This window comes from Camelus bactrianus, chromosome 4 (assembly GCF_048773025.1).
Source record: "Camelus bactrianus isolate YW-2024 breed Bactrian camel chromosome 4, ASM4877302v1, whole genome shotgun sequence".
Classification (NCBI taxonomy): Eukaryota; Metazoa; Chordata; class Mammalia; order Artiodactyla; family Camelidae; genus Camelus; species Camelus bactrianus.
This window is the reverse complement of record NC_133542.1, coordinates 56,177,102-56,199,296: the sequence shown is the minus strand read 5'-3', so window position 1 is coordinate 56,199,296 and position 22,195 is coordinate 56,177,102. Positions and strand designations below refer to the sequence as shown.

Below are 22,195 nucleotides of genomic sequence, written 5' to 3'. Positions count from 1 at the left end.
CTTTTTAGCAGATATTTTCCTCATGGGGCCTTTTATCACTATGTGTGCTGACGTCTGTTTTAGGAGATTGCTGGAAGTCTAACCTCTGAATAGCAGGGATGTCGTTGTGCTGTTGTCATCTTTACAAAAGCCTAATTAGTTGAATTACGTGCTAAATTGTGCCCACTTAATTATTCTAGATGGAGGTAAACCTAACAGGTAACTTATCTAACCAGTCTTAAGCTAACATTAACCCACTTCAGACAGCCTTGTAGTGGGTGAGGGTACCTGTTAATGTTGCCGGCTTCACTCCTCGCTGGATGAATAAAAAAGGCACATGTCACACATGTAGGTAAGAAAATTCTTGCATCTTGATACGATTACAATTAATGTTTAGTTATCTACACTGAGGTGATCTAAAGAAAGCTGATAATGCAAGTCAAAAGGCAGGCGCATTAGTGAATGAACATTGTGTTAGAGAATGTATTTCAGATTTACTCCAAGGTTTGTGTTTGTTAAAAGCCATGAGTGATCTGTGTGCTCTTCGTTTCAGAGGGGGCCATCCTTACTTGACAGGCTTGGCTGTGGCTGGTGGCGCATATTACCTGGGCCTGGAAGGGGCAATCATTGGGCCCATACTGCTGTGCATACTTGTGGTCGCTTCCAACATCTATAGTGCCATGCTAGTGAGTCCCACGAATTCGGTGCCCACGCCAAACCAGACCCCGTGGCCCGCTCAGACTCAGCGGTGAGTTAAAGCAGAATGATTCTGAAAATGTATTTAATGAAACTATATTTCTATTTAATATTCTTTTTAAATCACCCATTTTCTGGGTGATTCTCTAATTTTATCTTATAACACCTCCTTAGAGGTTTCCATTTCCACTATCCTGTTTTTGAGGGGGTCTGATTTATATTGAGGCGCTATTTATGTAAATAAAATTTACCTTTTTTAGCATATAGGTCTGTATTTTCTGTGTTATGTAACAAATTACCAGTAACTTAGTGGCTTAAAACAACATCATTATATTAAGGTTTCCGTGGTCGAGTGTAAAGGCACAATTCAGCTGAGTCTTCTGATTAGGATCTGACAAGGCTGCTGTCAAGGTGTCAGCTCAGGCTGGGGTTTCTTCGTCTGTGGATTGGGGCCCTCTTCCAACCTTGCCTCTTGTTGGCAGAATTCATCTCATTGCAGCTGTAGAATTGAAGCTTCCAGCTCCCAGAGGCTGCCCCTTTCCATAGGCAGTTCGTAACGTGGATGTTTGCTTCTTTAAGGCCAGCAGGAGAGTATTTTTCTGACTTCTGTCTCTGACTACTAAGATCCTTTTGTAAGGGGCCCACCTGATCAGAGCTGGCCTGCTGAACATACTCTCCTCTTGATTATAGTCCATTGCCTAGGGACCTTAATTACATCTGCAAAATCCCTTCACCGTTATCATATTAACACAACATAATCACAATATCAGGTATCAGATATTTTTGACTGTTGGCTTAAGAGTGAGACCCTGACTCAGGAGCTATGGGTTGGTAATCATGTGTGTTACCATAATATAATCTACCAGGATCATTGTCCTGTGCAATCTTTGAGTCAGTGCTTTTTGGTTTCCCTTTGGGGCTGCTAAATTCCTCAGAGAAAGATCTTCTCCCTAGAAGTTGACGGCCTGGCTGCCAGCATTCTGGGAGCCAAGACAGAGAAGGACCAGACAAAGTGTAAATATTCACTTAATTTCCCACTGTCAGTGTGTACCCTCACCCCATGGCTGTTTGTTGTCCCCTAGTTCAGACGCTTTTTGTTTCACTTTCTCTAGGGAGGAAAAACCCCAAATTTTCTGCCAATGATAGGGGGCATGTGCTTGGCTGGGTGGAGGTGTGGGTGAGGCTGTTGGAGCTGTGAAGTCTTACTGCTTTTTAAGCACACTGTAAAGCAGCCCTTCAATGTTTAGTCCCCCCTTCAACTCCACTTCCAGAGTTCCTTCATATCACCAGTTTCTGAGCTTTTTGGGGAGCTTTGCTGAATAGGTACTGGCTTAGGGTTCAGCGTCTTAGGTTATGCTGGATCCTAGCAGTTGTCTGTCTGCTTTCCGCCTTCTAAAAGTGTGTTACTCTTCCCTCTTATGTTTTCTTTTCCCCACCTTTTTTTTTTTCCAGCTAGGTTTATGCCTTTAAAAAAATACTTTTACTGGCATTCTGAAGGGGTTTTAGGAGAGCCTGAGGGAAATACCCATTCAATACATCAGTTTCTAGTGGGAAGTCTAACTGACTTCTTAGGTAGTAGCCAACAACGACTGCTGACATTTATTGGTACTTAGTGTGCCAAGTTCTGTGATAAAATTTTACCTGTTACCTTATTTTACTTAATCTGTCCAATGTTTCACCTGAGGTTAGGCATGGTTGTTTTCCATGTTCTGTAGATGAGGAAATCGAGGCATAGAGAGCTTAGCTTGCCTATAGTCACCCAGTAATAAGCAGGTGAGCTGGTGTGTTTCCACTAAAGGTCTTTCTTTTCCTTCTCTAACCGTCCCCCACCCCCACCTCTTGAGCTATTAAATTAGAAAAGATTTAAAGATTCACATAAACGGGTTTTTTTAAAATCTCATTGAAACTTTGGGGGAAGCAGATCCCAAAGTGTTTGCAAGGAGCAAAGGATTGTAAATGAGGAGTCACATCACATAGTCCCCATTGCTATGGAAGCAACTGTAAGATGTTAACAGCAGTCCTCTGTTCCCCCAGCCACATGTGGTCCCATTCTGCATTGCTTGTTCGTGAGAAATTCTGCCACTGTGGTTCAAAGGAACAGAATAATCGTTATGGTTTGGGAAAGAATATAGTATTTAGATGGTTTAGGTAGGACATTTACCATTTTTAGGAGTACTGTCAATGCAGTGTTTGTTCCTTTGTTTCTTCTTAATCTAGAGAGTTACAGTTTTATGAGCCCTGCTGATTAGTTAGTGCTGTGCCTCTTGATGAGGCCAGAAAGAAATTATTTCTCTATCCCTAGGTTATGGAGTTTGTTTTCCAGGAGATAATCAGAGGTTCAGTTAATTAAGATCAATGTTACTTTTGTAGGTTTTTACACACAGCCACCATCATCACCCTAAACATCTAGAGAAGATACAATGTTGGGATAGAAAACACTTAGTAACTGTTTTCTCAACTTGCTTCACTTTGTTTTCTCTTCTTCTGAGTCCTTCTGGAGGCTTTTTTGGCCTGGAGGCAGAATTGAATAGTAGGTATGAATTTCAAGCTTACAGCTAAGCTTACTTGTCAACAGAAAGCAGTCACTGGGCCAACCACAGTCTTAATCTTATTTTATGCATCCTTGCCCTGAGGCAGAAAATTTCATTCATAATTTAGGGGAAATGAAGAGTTAGAGGTTCAAACTTGCAGATATCTTAGAAATTTGAAAGGATGTCAAAGGATGAATTTACAAACCTTTTGGGTGTTGGAAAGTGCTTTGAGGTATTGACCAGTTTTTGGCTCTTGTTTTAAAGATTTTCCAGGGCTTTTCAGAACTGAGTGATTCATATTGTCTAAGACAGCTTGTAGCCAGCTTTGCCTGTACACAAATGTAAAAACACAAATTTAGGTGAGACGGTGGAAAATGGGTATGTAAATAAATGGGTAGACAGGTAGTTAGAGCAGTGGTCCTGGGAGGAGGATATGATTTTGCTCCCCTCAGAGGACATTTGGTAACATCTAGAGACATGTTGATTGTCACAACTGTAGTGGGTAGAGACAGGGATGCTGTTAAACATCTTACAATGCACATAATGGTCCATAGTGCTGCTGCTGAGAAACTCTGGTTCAATAGAGATGGATGGATATTAATATATATAAAAATATGTGTGTGTATAAATCTGTTTAAGGGAATTTTTTTCAGGGTATAAAAATATTTGAGGAGATTCATTCCAGTTATTTGACCTGTCAGCATATATTCAGCACCGTGGGTTCAGCCATGTCACGCATAAACCCTTTCAAAGCCACAGGAGCCATAGCCAGGAATCTTACCCCTCCCTCAAAGCTGTTCCTTTGGATGTAGAGCTGTGCTAGTCAGAGATGTGCTTTAGGGGTGAAGAGGCTTAGGGTACCATCCAGTGAAAGAGCCTTGAGATAACTGAGCATCCTTGAGTGTAATCCTTTTCCTGTAACGTTTTACCTGTGCCCCTCTTGACATTAAATTACTTCCTACCTTGTGCTAAAGGGTTAGTCTTTCGCTTGCCTCTGCCCTGCCTGTCTAACCCTCCTAATTGGTGGTGTTGTTGTAAAGGAGCAAGGCAACTTCTATCTAAAAGGATGGTAATAAACTTGTGCTTCACGTCTGTATCATTTAAGATAGACCTGTCTGTATTATAGCCAAAAGACAAACTCAAAAAACGCACCATCAGTCAAACTCAAAATGACAGTGGCTTAAACGAGCTAGAAATTTATTTCTCTCTTGGGTGAAAGAAGTGGAGAGGCAGGCAGTCCAGGGCTAGTGTATCTGTTCCACAGACATCCATGCTACTCGTCCCCCTATATTCATGTTCTGCTAGCTGTGGTGTGAAGTCTTTTCATCTAAGGTGGGTGCTTGAGCTCATGTTCATTGGTAAACTCTGACCTGGCCATTTGGCTGCTAACACAGATGCAGACCTGGTGAGGTGACATCATCCTAGCTTGGGCATGTAAATTATGTAGCAAAGGCGAACTGGCTGCTACGGTCCTAAGAGGTAGACCCTGCTTAGATGCAGCAGACCTCCTCCATCCAACCCAGATATTACCTGCCAGTTAACTGCATTCACTTGGCTTGCTTGATGGGAGAGAAGGACAATACAAGTACAAGGTCATTTGGTGAAAAGACCTCCCCCATTTCTCTTGCCCTGAACCTCATCCCTCAGAGTGTGGACTCTGCTGGGTCAGTTTTCCTACTTTGCAATAAAACTTACCACTTAGCGTTTAACCTTTGGTCTCTTAGTGTTTTTCTCTTTAACAGCATTGTGTCTACTTTCCATTCAGCAAGAAGGGGGGAAAGGTCAAAGATCATCCTTCTCTTGTAAGGACACTGCCCAGAAGTCACTCAACACTTCTATTTACATCTCATTGGCCAGAACCTAGTCACACGGTCATTAGTTTCAAGGGAGTAGAGAAGTAGTCTTGTAGAGGGAGACAGTGGACCCTCTAAAAACCTGGAGTTCTTGTTACTAAGGATTGAGAGACAACTATCAGACTTTGAAACAATACTCAGTGAATAAGAAAAAAAAAATGACTATATAACCTCATAGAGGCTATCATGTTATAAAAATAAGATATTTTATGGCAACCAATTACTAGTTAGATGCTATTTTCTTTCTTTCTTTCTTTCTTTTTTTTAAATATCTCTGTAGTCCCCCCCCCACCCTCTTTTCCAAAAGCAAAACTAATCATTCTATCTTTTCTTTTTAAAGGACTTTCCGTGACATTTCTGAAGATCTGAAACCTTCAGTAGACTGACTTGGTTCCCAACTGCCGCGATTTCTCTAGGAAATTCAACCTTGACTGTGAGTTCAGCTCAGCTGTGGCCTCCTGTCCTTTCAGCTGTGCCTAGCAAGCAGAGCCCAGGAACAGAAGCAGAAGCCTCCTGGCCTTCCAAGCAGAATTCCCGGACAAGAGAGGACTTGCTCTGGGCTGCTTTGCATTTTAAAGCACAGCTTTGGAGCTCAGAAATGTGGTTTGCTCACTGAACTGTTGCTAAGATGGCTTGAAAAGTTTCAGTTCATACACTGGTACCATGGCTTGAAATTTTCCCACTTTGGTTATCTGTATTATAATATATATTTATAAGGTTTTTTTTAAGAGCCCTAAACTACCTGCTGTCACGAGTGTATACAATGTAATTTTCTCCTGTTTTAAGATATCTGTTCTTAAACCTTTTCTATGACAGTCACTTCCAATGAAGAGGGCTTTGACTTTTGAGAATGTAGTTTCTTGAGCAGGAAAAATGAGTCATCTGCCCTTCTCCCACAGTATATGGTCCTCTGTAGGGAAGGTCTTCAGTGTGAGGGTGGGTGGCTTATTTGAAGTTCAGTCAGTTGTATGTTGCAACCATAGGAGACACAGAAAGACTGAAGCTCTTCTTCCCCTTTCTCCTCCCTCCCTCCCCTGTTACACTATTGCCAAATTTCTAAAACTTGGCTGACCACATTGAAATTAACTACTTATTAAGCTGCTATTAATGGTAACAATATGATAGAATTCATGTTGTGACTTTTTTTTCCCTTCCCAGATGTTTTAAGTGAAAAATCTCAGGTGCATCAGCGCTCTGATTTGTTAAATGTATCCCTGTTTCACTATTTGGAATTTGACCAATTAGTTACCTACAGCAGTAGAATTTAGCATTTTATATCTGTGTAGTATCTTCCCATCATTTGGCACAGTGCCTTGCACTTAAGACACTAGATGAATGCTTATTGGATTAAATTGTGACTTTTAAAATAATCTCCGATAACCAGCATAGTGCTTTATTTACATTTTACAAAATTTTTGCACATGTTATTTCACAAGCACTTCACATCAGCTTTCATACAGCTTTATATTCTTTTACAACAGTTTCACACAGATGGGGAAGCTGAGGTTCGGAATAGTGACCAACTCAAAGTCATGAAGTTTAGTAAAATTTGACCTCACATCTTTCTGACTCCGCAATCTGCCAACTTTGCTGTACTGTAGTTTCTTTTAATATTCTACACACTTTTTCCAGGGCTATGAGGTAGAATTAGGTGTCCGATCGCATAGACCTGTCAAACAGTTGATGACAGAGCTGGGACCAGAATCCAGCTCTTAGCTTTGCGTCCTTTCCACTGTATAAAACAATCTTCAGGCTCTTTCTCTGCCCCCAAGGGAGAAGAAAGGATTCTTAATGGAGGAGAAAGGGTTCTTAAGTAACAAAGATCTCCTTTTTGGAAAACATTAAAAAGTAGAACTCATTTCTTCTAAAACATCTTCTCATTAAGAAGCATAGTTAATGATAATTATCTTAAATTTATTCTGATATTACTTAAGAAAAAACTCCATCTAGAAGAGAGGTACCATGAGGTCTGTCTTTATACAGTGGACTACACACAGATCTCTTATTTTTACGTGAATCCTTCAACAGTTATCATCTGATATGCCACCAAGTGTTATATGTATTTGGCACTGAGTAACTCATTCTTTTCTTTATTCACTTGTTCAGTCATTCATTCAGTAAAACATTGGTTGAGAGTTTGCCAAACTTTAGGGTCCATGCCAGGTACTGTGTAGGGTACTCTTGGGGAAAACTCGTAAGACTCCTAAGAAGGCCTTCTCTCACCTTCAGTCTTAGCTGAATCATGTGTATTGCTGAAATTAAAAATTTTACCTTAAAAGTGTTAACAAAGAAATCAGGTCTGTTTTTATGAGTGGTATACTGGTAGGTTTACAGCTGTGATTAGTACATATTTATAAGAAGCAAATATTGTGCACAATGCAGTAGTATGCATATGCAAATTATGTTTCTCCAGAGTGCTTTTAGCTGTATAAAGTGATACTGCAAAAAACTAAACTTAGCTGTTGCCGGTTATAGTTATTAGTATGAATACCAGTTCTTCGATGGGGACTCTGAGCCCTAAGAGAATAATTTAGAGCTGCCGAAATTAGCAATAATGTAGTATCATCTGGACTGTCAGGAGCAGAGGTGCCCCAGAGTACTACCCAGACCTGATCTGGACTTAAACTGCCCAACTACTCCAGCAACAGCCTATGAATTTGAAGGTTGACCAGCTTCGGGAGGTCTTCTTGGAACCCTCAAAAAACAGAGAGAAACATGCCGCCTCAGATATAGTGAAGAGATTTTACAGATCTTCACAGGGCATAGAGATCAAATGATATGAAAAGATAGAAGTCTCAAGCTCAAGTCTTGAAGGTGATTCTTAGGATTTGACCCAGAAAGAGGAAGTTTCCCTAGAAACAGTTGATGCATTAATGAAGTAGAAGTAGCTTCAGTGAAAACTGAGTACAGAAATCCTGTCACAATGTCCTGCGTGTGATAGCTTTACTAAAGATTAGTTTGAAGGTCACATTCCCTCTTCAGTTGTAAACTGAGTGGAGGAATGGGAGGAGGAGATAAAAACTCCCTACTCAGTGTGCTCCTCTCTTCTCTGAGAGAGAGCAAGGCATGGGATTTTCAGCATAAACCCTGTGTCCTGTAAGTCCAGCTTCAGTTCCAAAATTCCTATCACATTCTCTGTTTCTGGAAGTGATCTCTGCCAGATTGCCTTAGATACCAGTTTTATTTATTTTTAAATTTGCAACAGTTCCAAACACCCATTTCCATTAGAGGTGGTTTGCTGGCAGAGTTTTCCCTTGACTTCTGAGACTAGTGCAGATTGACTCTTGACGTGGGAGGATACCTAAAAAGTGTTACTTAAACAAACTCAGTCGCTTTGGAAAAAGCAGTTTATTCCAGTAAAAGGGCTTGCAGATGAGGTCCTCTGGCTAACCTTGGTCTTAACAAGAACCGGTTGTGACCCATCAGGACTTCCTAGTACCCCTAGCTTCCACTTTGGTTGTGTTTAGAGCTTTAGGATGTATCACTACTGAGCAAGAAATGCTCACATTCAGGCCATGAGGAGTTAGATTAGAGCAAAGTAATTTTAGGTGAACTATCTAGAGCTTTCAACTTCAAGGTTTATAGGAAAACCCCTCACAGTCTCCTTTAAGGGTCTTCCAAGACCCTCACAAGAGTATTAACAGTAGATATTTCACAGTAGAAATAGCCTGTGGCAACATACTTCCAAATGTTAGTTCCAGCTTAAGAACAAGTATTTTTTGTTTTTATCAATTTCTTGTCTCTACACATCTTGCCATCAAAATATATTCATTTCATTAACTTACTGAGGACCTGCAAAAATATTCATGCTATCTAAAACCACTGAGCAGTTCCCTTTTTTTGATAGTTTAAAAATAATTAAGAGAATTATAAATCAAGATGTTCTCTCTGCCTCCTGGAGTCATAGAAATTCTGTGCTAGAATGGGCCTTTATATAATTAGGCGATCCTGGCATTTTCTGGAGAAGGAAACAAATCCATAGGTTGAAGTGTCTTTTCTGACACGGAACCAGTCAGTACCAGTTCAGAGTAGAATACTTGCTTTTTTCTCACAGTCAATTGTTCTACTTCTCTTCCCTTTCCCTCGTAGTTGAGTAGCTTTTGGAAAAATGTGTTCCTTATAGCAGTATTTCCAAGGGATGTTATTAGATGTTATAAGAGAACAAAAGTGTGTGTGGTGGGGGGACCCCACACTGAGTTAAAATTGAGGCATGCTGAGTTTGTTTCCTTTCTGTAGGTCTTCCAAGAATTCATGTCATACTATATATTGTGAATTTATAATATGGACAAAGACTGTTTACAAGACTTATTTGACTTTAAACTGCGCACCCATCCTCCTTTTCTCAGAGCATCTCAAAGGACTACAGATCCTTTGGGAAACATGGCTCTCAAATAAAAGTTTACAGCTCTTTTAGAGGACATCCCTAATGGAGATTCTGAATGGTGAATCTACCATGTAAATCATAATACGTCTCAAAGTCTAGTGAGATAACAGAAAGAAAACATATTTGTCATTCAGAGCTATACATCAAGTATAGAGATTCTTTTCCACCTATGGTGTGTGAAATCAGTATTTGTGTTTTAGTTTTACAAGTTTTTAAAGATCAATTAAGTGTGCAAATACAGTGGTGATATATTGATAATACACTTTAATAATGCTTTTGTATGGCACTTTATAGTTTTCAGACTGCTTTCATAACAACCCTGTGAGATAGACAGTTGTCGAGTGTTATCAGACAAGGCACTGGAGGCTCAGAAGGGTTTTTTTTTGTGATTTTCCCCTTAAGTTTATATCGCAAAATGATGGAGCCAGAATTCAGTTGCAGAACTTCTGACTCCAAGTCCAGCGTTCTTTACTCCACACCTGGTTTCTTATTTTTTTTCTCTAGCTTTGTATTTTACTATGGAAGGTGCGAAAGCAAATGTTAAACATCATTTGGCTGAATATCAAATTCTGTCTTTTATGGCAGTGACCCAGAAGGTGTAATTCCATTTGTAGTTATCCCAAAGAAAACCCTTCTTTGTCCTTTGCAGTGCCACTTGTCTAGGTGACTGGAGTGCATTTCAAATACCATTTGATTTTGAAACCAGGATTGGATATATAATTGTAATTGCTTATGTAACTTTTGGGAAATGTATTACCCTTGCATTCTCAGGCAAAGTAGAGAAGGTTTGAAAGTAAAAAAGATTGTTCAAAGACAACAATATATCTTCTTTATTATCCCAAATGCTGTTTCCTAGCTTTAACTTGCTTTGACAACCTACTGATGTAACATCTTTGTAAATGTAAAATATTTATATTTTGAAATAAAATTACTAGTGTTGAATGAATCAGGTGGTAAACTTAGTCTCATTTCTCTTGAGAAATTTGATCTTTAGTGAAGTCAAACTTTCAGAAATACAAAAATCCATCTCTTAGGCCTTATATCTTGCCTTTTCCTTTGGCACCAATGCCTACACTGAATTTTTATGGGCAACTTACATAAGGGAAGATGTGTCTGGGAGAGGATGCTGGACACCTTAAAGAGGTGAAAGGGTGTGAGGGTAAGGCTGGAGCCCTCAGTGCACAGAGGAAGGTGGCTTTGTGGTAGATAAGGAAGTAATGAGGTGGGTGGCTGGGGGGTGAGAATCAGAGGAAAAGAAAGTTGGATAAAGGAACTGCATGTTTTGAATGAAGAAAACAAACCTAAGGTATGGCTGTCTTCAACAGCAAAGATAACCTCTGCAGCACTGGCAGGTGGGGCTGAACCCCAAGTGGAGGTATTTTGAAGCATATTTCAACAGTGCTTGGGAAAGAGCTTTCTGATACAGCTCATCAGTCTGACATTATGGATGGAAAAAATGATCCTGGCAAAGGTGTAAGGCATGGACTATGATTTACATTCTTTTCTACACTGATAGTTTCTTATTGGCAAATCTACTAGTTCACAAAATATTTCTTCATGCTTCTCAGTCTGTTGCTTAAGCCTAGGACCCCTTCACAGGATATGTGCTTCTGACGACCTCCTTTAGGTTTGCTTCTGGAACCTTTAGGGTAAGAAGTGTTCAGCTCTCCCATCTCCATCACACAGAGCCTCGTTGATTCTTAGCCTTACTCTTAAGTGAACTTCATCAGAAATGTACGCTAACGCTCTTTTCAGTTACTAAACAGCTGTTAAGAAACTGCTCTGTACTAGGCACTAGGGGAAAAGTAATTTTGAAAAGTAGTTTTAAAAATAAAAGTGTTGAGCAGTAGGTGAGGATTTCCCATACGTTCTATTTAATTTCCTTTCGAAGAGTGATTCTGATCAGTAGCCCAAGAATACCCAAATCCCTGTTCTCTTGACAAGTACTCAGATACTCCTTAAACGATTGCATTATCAAATGTTTCATCTTCACTCCAGTTCAAATTGTGAAAAAGATATGGTCGGAAAAAGAGCAGGGCGGAGAGGGAAACAGGACCTTCCCCAGAAGCTCCAGGAAGACTGTAGAATTCCTGTCTCAGAGTAAAAGCCCCTCCCTACAGGCTTGACTCTGGTTCTAGTCTACCTGTTTCAATCCAAGCGCAGCTTCCAGAAATCATGGGAATTTCTCCGGGAATTCAGTTAGGACGAGTCTCTTATCGGGAGAATGGGAAGCTTTGAGCCTGGATGTCCTTGTCCTGGTAAGAGGCCACTTGGTCGTGGGAGGCCCTCAGGTATCCTGTTTCTGTGCTCTAGCGGAGGCGAGACGTGTGGGACCCGCTGAAGAATGACCCGAGGCGAGACAGGCAGGGCGGGGAATGGGGACAGAAGGGGCGGGGCCCGGGTTAGGGGGTGGGGCTGCAGGGCGCCCCACAGACTGGAGCGCGTGGAGTGGGCGGGGCCGTGCCGGGGGCGGGCCCGGTTGGGGGCGGGGCCTCGGGCGGCGCGGGTGCATCGCGGTCTCTGCTAGCAGGCTGGCTGGCGGGCGTCGGGCCCGCAGCGGCGCGGCGTCCAGGTTGCGCGACGAGCCGAGGGCCATGGCCGCCTCTCCGGGCCCAGCCGGCGTTGGCGGCGCCGGGGCAATGCACGGCTCCGGCCCGTCGGGCTTCGCCTTCGACTCGGGACTCGAGATCAAAACTCGCTCGGTGGAGCAGACGCTGCTCCCGCTGGTTTCTCAGGTAAAGCGGCGCCCGCGGGGCCCCTCGCCTCCCTCCGGCCTCGGCCCGCGATGGCGGCGGTCGCTCGCGCGGCGGGGGCCGGGCCGGGCGTGAGGCAGCCACTACCCCGCATTCCGCACCGGGACTACGGCGTCAGTGTCCGACCTCCTGTCTGGGGCTTGAGGAATGGCCTCAGCTGAGGCGACCAGAGCTTGACCATCCGAAACCCGGCGGTGGGGCCGAGTGGGCTGCGGCGCAGGGAGCCTAGTACCGACCTGAGTGCCCGCCGCAGGTGCGCGCCCGGCCTCCGCACAGGACCCGCCTCCGGGCTGCGGCTCCCGTGACCCCCGGCCCCTCGAGGCCAGCTCGCGAGAGGCGGAGAGGACCCCCGTAGGGGCTCCGCAGGCGCTCAGCGGCCCTCCCCGCTGCCGCTCTTTAACCCGCTGCCGGCGCACGCTTGCATCCCCACCATCCCCGGACTGTGGCCACTCGGGCTGGGGCGTTCCTGCCGGCCTCCAAGTCCAGCGTGCTCTCCTCTCCCCAAGGCCTTTGTCCCTTGCCCCTGCGTGTGCGTCCGCTCGCCCGTCTCGCATTCACCCCGGGCCACCCTGACCCTTCCCCTTAACCTGACTCCTTCACTTCATTTGGCTTTTGTCCGGCCTCGGAAGGGTGAAGTGAAGGACTGTCTGATAGTTAATCCGGATGCACATCTTTTGGCCAAATCCCATTTGGGATGTATGCTTTATTGTATTTATTGGTCACAACAGAAGCCTGCAATCAGCTAATTGACGCGGTTGGCTTCAGAGAAGTTGTTACTGTGAGCTGAGTTTTATGCAGCCTGAGGGCTAGAATTCCTCACCTAGATCTGTTGTGATGTGCCAAGCACTGTGGGAAGTGAAGAATTCTGTGCCTTCAGGAGCTCGTTGGCGATGTGTGACTCACGACTAGATTGCAACGTCTTGATGACTCACAGTAGTATTGCCAAGATTTTAGAGGTAGAAGGAATCCTAAAAGTTGTCTGACTCTAAATTAAAAAGATCTTTCATACAGCATCCTTGACACCTGGTCACCAGTCCTCTGCTTAAACATTTAACTCCGTGACGGGAAGCCTGTAGCTCTTCCATAGAATTTTAAATGTCATCTCTTCTCCATCCCAGCTCTGCAAATATTTGAAAACAGCAGTCATACATATCCCTGGATTCCTGCCATGCTAATTAAATAAACGGCTCCATTTTCTTCACCTGTGCTGATTTCAGCCTGGTAACTGGACAGTGAATGAGTACTCCAGGCACTCCTCCACCCTCTTCCCTTCCATGTGTGATAGAAGCACTGATCAGTGGGAAGGAGGAGCTTGAGGATTAGTTAGTGAGGTCTACATTGTCCCCTCCCTCAAAAGAAAACCACTACCACCACCAACACAACCACAACACAAAATGAGAGATACTGGAATAGTTTTAAGAGAGAAAATTAAGAGAGTGGTATTTTATCCATTTAACAATCCATATATAATGCTTACTATGCACTAGGTCACGTTCTAAGCACTTTATACATACTAACACATTTAATTCTCATAACAATCTTATGGGGTAGATATATGTTGGTCCTCATATGAATGAGGAAACTGAGCATCAGTAAGGTTAACTAACTTGTCATGGGACTTTCACTTGTAAATGTCAAACTGGGATTTGAACTCAGGCAGCATGGTCTGAGAGTCTGTGCTCTTAGCTAACCATACTCTTTGTTCTCTCTAGAGATTAGGTGCAGCGATGAGGTCAGCTAGCAGTAGGTACAGAGAAAAGAGCCCACAATGGGAAAAACAAGCTGGAAGTTTGTTGTAATCTGGAGAAATGGTAACTTTTCACAGTATCACTGCTAAAAGTGTATCAGTCCTACAGTCCTACGTTGTGTAATTCTGGGGTAAGAGGGTGGAGAGAGTAGGAGAGTGAAAGAGGAAACATGTGAACTGGCTGCTGAGAGTTAACTAGAGGTCAATGCCAAAGGGGGAAAATGCCAGCTTTTTTTTTTTTTTTTTCTTCCCTGTTAAAGATTGGTTCAGGGCCCTGACTGAGGTCCTGCACTGCACAACATTCTGTGTCCGTAGCTGGATCTTTAACACTGTTATAACTGATATTCCTAATGACTGACTGTATTCAACAAAAAAAAAGTTAAATAATGCTCAAAATCAAGAAATATCTGAAGCATAGCTGGGACACTAACCAAGCAGGAAAATGTGGAATACAATTTAGAATGATTTTTAGGTTTTAGGGAGTATAAGCAGATTAAAACCACAGCTCTAGAAAACTCTTGTCCAGGAGTCTCATTTTCTACGGATGTTGCATTATTACCCAACTTATGTTTTACCATCATATCCACAAGAATATTTTAAGCCTTTTAGGCAGGTCTTTGTTGTGTGCTTTCTAGTTGCTACTCTCTAAGGGACTTGTATTCTAGTTGGGAGGCAGGACAGGTACCGAAAAGCACATGCCAAGTGTCAGATGAACAGCATCAATAGTAAATGCTCCAAGAGCTCAGAGCTGATGTGGATGAGTCAGAAATGGTGCCATAAAAGAGACAGGGTCTTGAGGTGAACAGGTAGGGCTAGCCTTGTACCGTTTAGTGAGTTTTAAGCACAGTTTCTACTCTGAGATCATCTAACCTCTTCTAACTCTCCAAGTAAAAAGTTCTGGGTTACTGGCCTTATTCAAGGACTGCAAGGATAGCTCAATACTAGACAAACGTATATAATTTTCTGCATTCACATATTAGAAAAGGTATATGTTTTTATCAATAGATGCAGAAAAACATTCAGTTAAATTCAACTTCTAATCATGATAAAGAGGACATAGCAAACTAGTAACAGAAGAAAATTTCCTTAACCTGATAAAGAGTACCTACAGAAAACCTATAGTCAGCATCATAGCAGGAAGTCAAATTTAAAATAAGTATTTCCTTTAAAACTAGAAACAAGAGAAAGGATGCCTGCTATCATAGCTTCTGTTCAGCACTGCATTGGAAACCCTAACCAGTGCAACAAGACAAGGAGAAGTGAAAGGTGTAAATACAGGAAAGGAAAAATCAAAATATAATTGTCTACATAGAAAACTTGAGAGTCTACAAATAAATTATAAAAATTAGGAGGTTTAGTAAGTTCACTGATTGTAAGCTTCTAAAGTCAACTGTATTTCTCTCCATTAATAACAAACAGAAAAAAAATAGTTCTAAAAAAGTGATACCAGTTAGAATAAAAATGACAACAAAATATGTGTATAGCGAAAGAGATGCCAAACTTCATGGAGAAAAGTTTTAAAATTTATGGCAGGCCAAAGTAGAGCTAAATAAATGGGAGAGAAGTACTGTGTTCCTGGCTAGATAGACTTGATATCATAGACATATCAATTTTTCCCCATAGATCTATAAATTTAATGCAATTCCAATGAAAATTTTACAGAAATTTTTGAGTAGAATTCCATAAAAATTATTCTAAACTTTATATGAGAGAGCAAAGAGCCAAGAACAGCCAAAAAAGAAACAAGGTGGGTAGACTTGTTCTACAAGCTTTCAAGTCTTATTATATAGTTACAGTAATTAAAATAGTGTGGGTTTAAGAACAGAGATGGGCAAATACTCCAGTGAATAAGAACAGAGACCCTAGAAACAGATCCACACCTGTATGGAAACTTGATAATTTACGAAGTTTGCACTACTGGTCAGTGGGGAAAAGAACTTTTTTTAAAAGGGGGGGACAGTTGGTTATCTAAACAGAAATACATGATATTGAATCCCCACCTCACATTATATACAAAAATCAATTCCAAATGGATTAAAAACATCAGTACAAAAGTGAAAGCTTACAACTTTTAGGGGAAAAAATAGGGCAATATCTTCACCACCTCATGGTGGGAAAGGATTTCTTAATACACCAAAAGTACAAAACCTAAACAAACATTGATATATTTGCTCCATTTAAGTGGAGAATCTTTGTTCATCAGAATTGAAAGTATAAGCCATAAAGTGAGAGAATATGATTGCAATACAAATAAGCAACAAATAATTGGTAGCACCCAGGATAAATAAAGGGCTTCAATGAATCAAAAATAAGATTACCCACTGAAAATTGGTAAAACAGTCATCTCACAGAAGAGGAAACAGATGTCCAAAAGATATGTGGAAAGATGTTCAGCTTTGTTAGAAATCGATGAAGTACAAGTGAAAACCACAGTGAGAACAAATGTTGGTGAGGAATGTAGAGCTGATGGAAATGTCAGTGGTACAACCATTTTGGAAAACAGCTTGATGTAATCTGCTAAAGTCAAAGGTGGGTATTATCTGTGACCCAGGAATTTCACTCTTAAATCCATACCCTTAGAGAAACTCCTGCACGTGTGTTAGAGACATAGATTGGAATGTTGATAGTCTTTCTACTTCTAATGGCCTGAGGCTGGAAACTGCCCAAATGTATTTTAACAGTAGAATATCAAAATAAATTGTGCTAAGTTCATATAGTGAGATACTATGCAGCAGTGAAATGAATGAGCCATAGCTATAATTATCAATATAGAAGAATCTCAAAAACATAATGTTAGGGGAAAAAATTAAAGGTTCAAAACAGGCAAAACAAAACCGTGTATCATTTAGGGATATAACACATGTACAAGAGTTATAATAAGGAAATGATGAACACAAACTCAGGATAGTGGTTCCTTCTGGGGAGTGGGGCGTGAGAGGGGAGTGATGTGGAAAGAGAGGGGCCCACAGGGCACATGGGTTGTCAGAGGTGCTGGTAATGTTCTCCTAAACTTGGTGGTTTTGTTATGTCTTCCTTTCATTTCTTTAAGTGGTGCACTTCATTTGTTGTGTATTTCCTAATTCAGACAAAATTTTTTTTTAAAAGCTCTGGGCCGAGTCTCAAACACATTTTCTGCAGAGCAGCTCCCCGCCTTCTTTAATAATCACTTTATTCTTCCTGTCAAAACTCCCACTCCCAGGCTTACAATGGTTTTAACCGAGGAAGGGAGGAGGGCTATCTGCCACACAGCCCCACCCTAGCGTGGAATGTTATTCTCCCACCCACTAGTCTTTTCCTGTCTGTGACAGATTTACCTCCCTCACTGTTATACAGACCCTTTGCTTTTCTAGGGTGGCTCCCCTCCTCTTCCCAGTTCTCTCAGCATTGTCCTGGAAGCTTTTCAGGACCTTTGTCTCATTAAGTTGGAGATGAATAGAGAACATATGGGGCGCTCTGCTGATTTGTGTATGAGAATATATGTGTGGTTTTAACTGCAAAGAGAAAACATGTAAGTGGCGTGGAAAGTAAGTGAAAATGCCCCTTTTCCTGCTTTTCCATGGCCTCCCCATGATTTGATGTGTTTTCTTCTGTGTTGGTTTCTACAACTGATTAGCTGATTTTTATATCTAATAATTTTGAGAATTTACTAATGAGTTAAGCCCAGAAACAAACTTCTCTGTCCTGGGCTAACTCCACTTTTTTTTTCAGGTCCCAAGGAATTAAGGGTTTGCTCCTTTATCTGGCCTACTACCTTTTTTTTTTTCCCTCTCCCTGGGTCTTCACTTTCTTTCTTATCTCCCCACAAAAATAAGTAAACTAAAATAATCCATTTCAATCAAGAGATTACTGTCAGTTCTTCTAGAAAATAAAATAATACCACAAACGTGAGGAGAGAACAGAGATTCTAGAAATGCAAATTGGGTAATATCTAATCATTATGTAGTGTTCACCAAGTACCAGATGCTATTCTAAGCACTTTATACGCATGTACTGATCTGTTTACCACAATGACCTTATGAGATGGGTATTATTATTATTCCTGTTTTTGCAGATGAGAACACTGAGTCACAGAAAGGTAAGATAACTTGCTACATAGTCACATGGCAGAGCCAGACCTCAAACCCAGGCAAAGCTACACCAGGATTCATGCTCTTACTGCTAGGATATACTTTCTTGACACCTTTTGTTAGAAAGTACCAAGTAAGCCCTAGTTCTTATTTTATTCTGCAACAGAGTTCTTCAGTACATCAGATCCTCTTTCTTCCCCATGGGATGCCTTCTCTGTTCTCTCTTCTGGTTCATTCAGGCATTCTCCAGACTGCTGTTAGGGCAACTCCAAGTTGTGACCTCCAGTTTAATATGCCTCCTACTTTTGCAGAATAATAGCTGAAATTTTATTTGGCACATTATAATTTACAAGACAGTATTACCAGCTGTCTTTCCCTTGATCTTTAACATAATCCTGGGAGGAAAGAGGCAGGGTAGTAACTGAGAGGCAATTTATTGGCTTTGTGACCTTGGGCAAATTCTTAACCTCTTCAAATTTTAGGTTCTTTATCTGTAAAATGAGTGTAATAGTATCTACCTCATAGAGATATGAGTATTAAATGAATCAATACATGTAAACCACATTAGATAGTGTCAGCTAATGGTAAATACTAACTGGTCATTTTTTTGCATGATGATTGAAGTTTGGTCTCATTTTTGTTAAATTGTGTTTAAGTATGTCTATGTATAAAGCAAGACTGAAAAGAAAAATGTCAAGTTGCTCCAGGATAGTGGGATTATGGGTGATTTTTATTTCTTGAAGATTTTCTATATTACCCCTCCCCACTTTTGAAAAAAATCAATCAACATGTCTAACTTTTTGGACTTCTCTTTTAAAAAGTTTGAAAATAACTTTAGGATATAAGTAGACCTTTTAATAAGAAAATTTATAAATTGACTTGGCTCCTCTAAATTCAATTTTAAATGCATACCTGCATTTGGATTGAATGTTTTCCAGACTGCTTTGAATAAGAGGAAGATAGCCACACCTAATTATGTTCTGGGAAGGATGCTTGTAGTGGAAGCAAAAATGAGTGCTTCAGAACTGAACAATAGTTGGTATTTTAGCCTAATTGTAGGATCTTTTCTTTACAAATGAAAATTTTAAACTTTATATAAATACAGGATTTAATAAACACAACTTAAACTTCTTTTCTCCAGAATCTCTTCCAAGATGGTTGTTTGGAATAGTCAATGGTAGTCAAGTTCTTTGTTCTCCAGGTGGTCCTAAGAGTTCCCTAGAGTCTAGCAGGTATGAAGAAGGACTAAGCTAGTGCTCAGAGGATTCATATTTGTTTCCCTGCTTCCCATGACCCATAGTTATCCTCAAAATTCAACCATAGCAACTCTTCTTTGATGTGGTTACCTGTAATTTTAGGTAATATTTTATTTTGAAGACAGTGTTCTCCCTTCCAAAAAAGAAAAAAGAAAAATCCCAGGAAGACTGAAAAGCTCCACTAAAGGGAACAGTACAGGATGGGCTTTGGTGTCAGATAAACTTGGGTTCAATTTCTAAACTAGGCCACTTCTTAGCTGTCTGAGCCAAGTACTTAATTTCGCTCAGATTCAGTTTTCTTGTCTTTAATGGTACCTAAGAATGAAATAAGACAGCAGATTATAATGTGCCTTTGAGTGCTTACCAATACTTGCATCATTTCGTTTAATCCTCTTATCAACAGAGAAGTCAGTCTGGCTAAGTGGTTAAGAGGCTAGGCTCTGGAGTCAGAGTATCTGGATTTAAATCTTAATTCTCCTACTCTTGTTGATGTGCAATTTCCTTACTCTTGATGCTGTCCAATTTTCTCACTTGTGAAATGAGAGTGATGTTAGTACTTATTTCATTGGGATTTTGTGAGGCATTATAGAGTGGTATTTAAAAATATGGCCTCTGCCAGCATTACCCTGATACCAGAGACAGATAAGGACACGAGAAAGAAAAAAAAATTACAGGCCAGTATCCCTGATGAATATAGATGCAGAAATTCTTAAGAAAATACTAGCAGACTGAATTAAATGGGTCATACACCATAATGAAGTGGGATTTATCCCTGGGATGCAAGGATGTTTCAATATATGCAGATCAATAAGTGTGATGCACCAACATAAATAAAAATGAAATAAATATATAATCATTACAATAGGTGCAGACAGAGCATTTGACAAAATTCAACATCCTTTCATGATAAAATCTCTCAACAAATTGAGTATAGAAAGAATATACCTCAGCATAACAAAGGCCATATATTACAAACCCACAGCTAACATCATTCTCAACAGTGAAAGGTTAAAAACTTTTCCTCTAAGTTCAGGGACAAGAAAAGGGTATCCATTTTCACCACTCCTAGTCAACACAGTACTGGAAGCCCTAGCCAGAGCATTCAGGCAAGAAAAAGAAATAAAAGGCATCAAAGTCAGAAAGGAAGAAATCAATGCCTTCATTTGCAGATGACATGATATTATATATAGGAAATCCTGAAGACTCCACCAAAAAACTGTCAGAACTAATAAATGAGTTAAAGTTGAAGGATAAAATTGACATGCAGAAATTTGTGTTTTTATACACTAAAAACAAAATATTTGAAAAAGAAATAAAACAATCCCATTTATAGTAGCATCAAAAACAACGAAATACTTAATAAATTTAACCAAGGAAACGAAAGATCTGTACACTGAAAACTCTAAGATTTTGATGAAAGAAATTGAAGAAGACATAAGTAAATGGAAAAAGGTCCATATTACCCAAAGCTATCTATAGACTCAATGCAAGCCCCATCAAAATTCCAATGGCATTTTTAACAAAAATAGAAAAAAATCCTAAAATTTGTTTGGAAGCACAAAAGTCCAAACTAGCCAAAGCACCTGAGAGAGAAGAACAAAGATGGACACTTCACACTTCCTTATTTCAAACTATGCTACAGAGCTATAGTAATTAAGCAGTATGGTACTGGCATAAAAATAGACACATAGTCCAATGGAACAGAATCCAGAGCTCCCAAATAAACTTGTGCATATACAATAAGCTAGTATTTGACAAGGGAGCCAAGAATACTCAATGGTTAAAGAATATTTTCTTCAATAAGTTATTTGGGAAAACTGGATAATCACATGCAAAAGAATAAAATTGGACCCCTGTCTTACACCACTCATAAAAATTAACTTGAAATGGACTAAAGAGTTAAATGTAAGCCTTGAAGCCATAAGACTCCTAGAAAAAAATATAGGGAAAAATTTCCTTGACAAAGGTCTTCCCGATGGACTTTCAGATAATAACACCAAAAGTACAAGTAACAAAAGCAAAAATGAATGAGTGAGACTACATCAAACTGGATAGTTCCTGTACAGCAAAAGAAATAATCAACCAAATGAAAAGGCAATCTGCAGGATGGGAGAAAGTATTTGCAAACCGTCTGTCTGCTAAAGAGTTAATACCCCCAAATTATAAGGAACTTATATAACTCAGTAGCCAAAAAGAATGTGATTTTAAAATGGACAGAGGAACTGAATAGAAATTTTTCAAAAAAAGACATACAAATGGTCAACAGGTACATGAAAAGATGCTCAGTATCACTAATCATCAGGGAAATAAAAGTCAAAACTATAATGACATATCACCTCACAGCTGTTAGAATTGACTTATCAAAAAGGTGAGATAACAAGTGTTGGAGTGGATGTGGAAAAAAGGAATCCTTTTGCTCTGTTGGTGAGAATATAAATTGGTACAACCACTATGGAAAAGAGTATGGAGATTTCTCAAAAAATTAAAAAATAGAACTACCATATGATCCAGCAATTCCACTTCTAGGTATATACCCAAAGGAGGTGAAATCAGGATCTTGAAGAGATACCTGCACCCCTATGTTCATTGCAGCAGCATTCACAATAGCCAAGATATGGAAACAACCTAAGTGTCCTATGAGTGGATGGATAAAGATGTGATAAAAATATAAAATGGAATTATTATTCAGCCATGAAAATGAAGGAAATCCTGCCATTTGCCACAACATGGATGGACCTTGTAGGCATTATGCTAAGTGAAATAAGTTAGGCAGAGAAGGCAGATACTGTATGATCTCACTTATATGTGGAATCTAGAAAAGCTGAATTCATAGAAATGGAGTAGAATGGTGATTGCTAGGGGCCGGGTGGTGGGGAAAGTGGGGAGATACTGGTCAAAGGGTACAAATTTCCAGTTATAAGATGAGTAA

At 40.4% G+C, this 22,195-nt stretch overlaps 2 protein-coding genes across 4 annotated transcripts in view; both read left to right on the top strand.

The window, feature by feature from the left end:
* The window catches only part of TMEM245 (transmembrane protein 245), a 79,903-nt gene extending 69,514 nt beyond the window's left edge, over positions 1-10,389 (top strand). For 2 of the 3 annotated variants that reach the window (XM_074361956.1, XM_074361955.1), the window contains 2 exons: positions 533-727; positions 5,400-10,389. In XM_074361956.1, coding sequence (XP_074218057.1) covers positions 533-727; positions 5,400-5,445 — 241 coding nt within the window. In that variant the 3' untranslated portion in view covers positions 5,446-10,389. Of the gene's footprint in view, positions 1-532; positions 728-5,399 lie in introns of those variants that run through there. The other variant, XM_074361957.1, reaches the window with a different exon arrangement.
* A 1,534-nt stretch (positions 10,390-11,923) lies between these two features.
* Positions 11,924-22,195, top strand: part of CTNNAL1 (catenin alpha like 1) — a 50,827-nt gene continuing 40,555 nt past the window's right edge. The window contains exon 1 of the mRNA XM_074361954.1: positions 11,924-12,178. Coding sequence (XP_074218055.1) covers positions 12,038-12,178 — 141 coding nt within the window. The 5' untranslated portion in view covers positions 11,924-12,037. The remainder of the gene's footprint in view (positions 12,179-22,195) is intronic.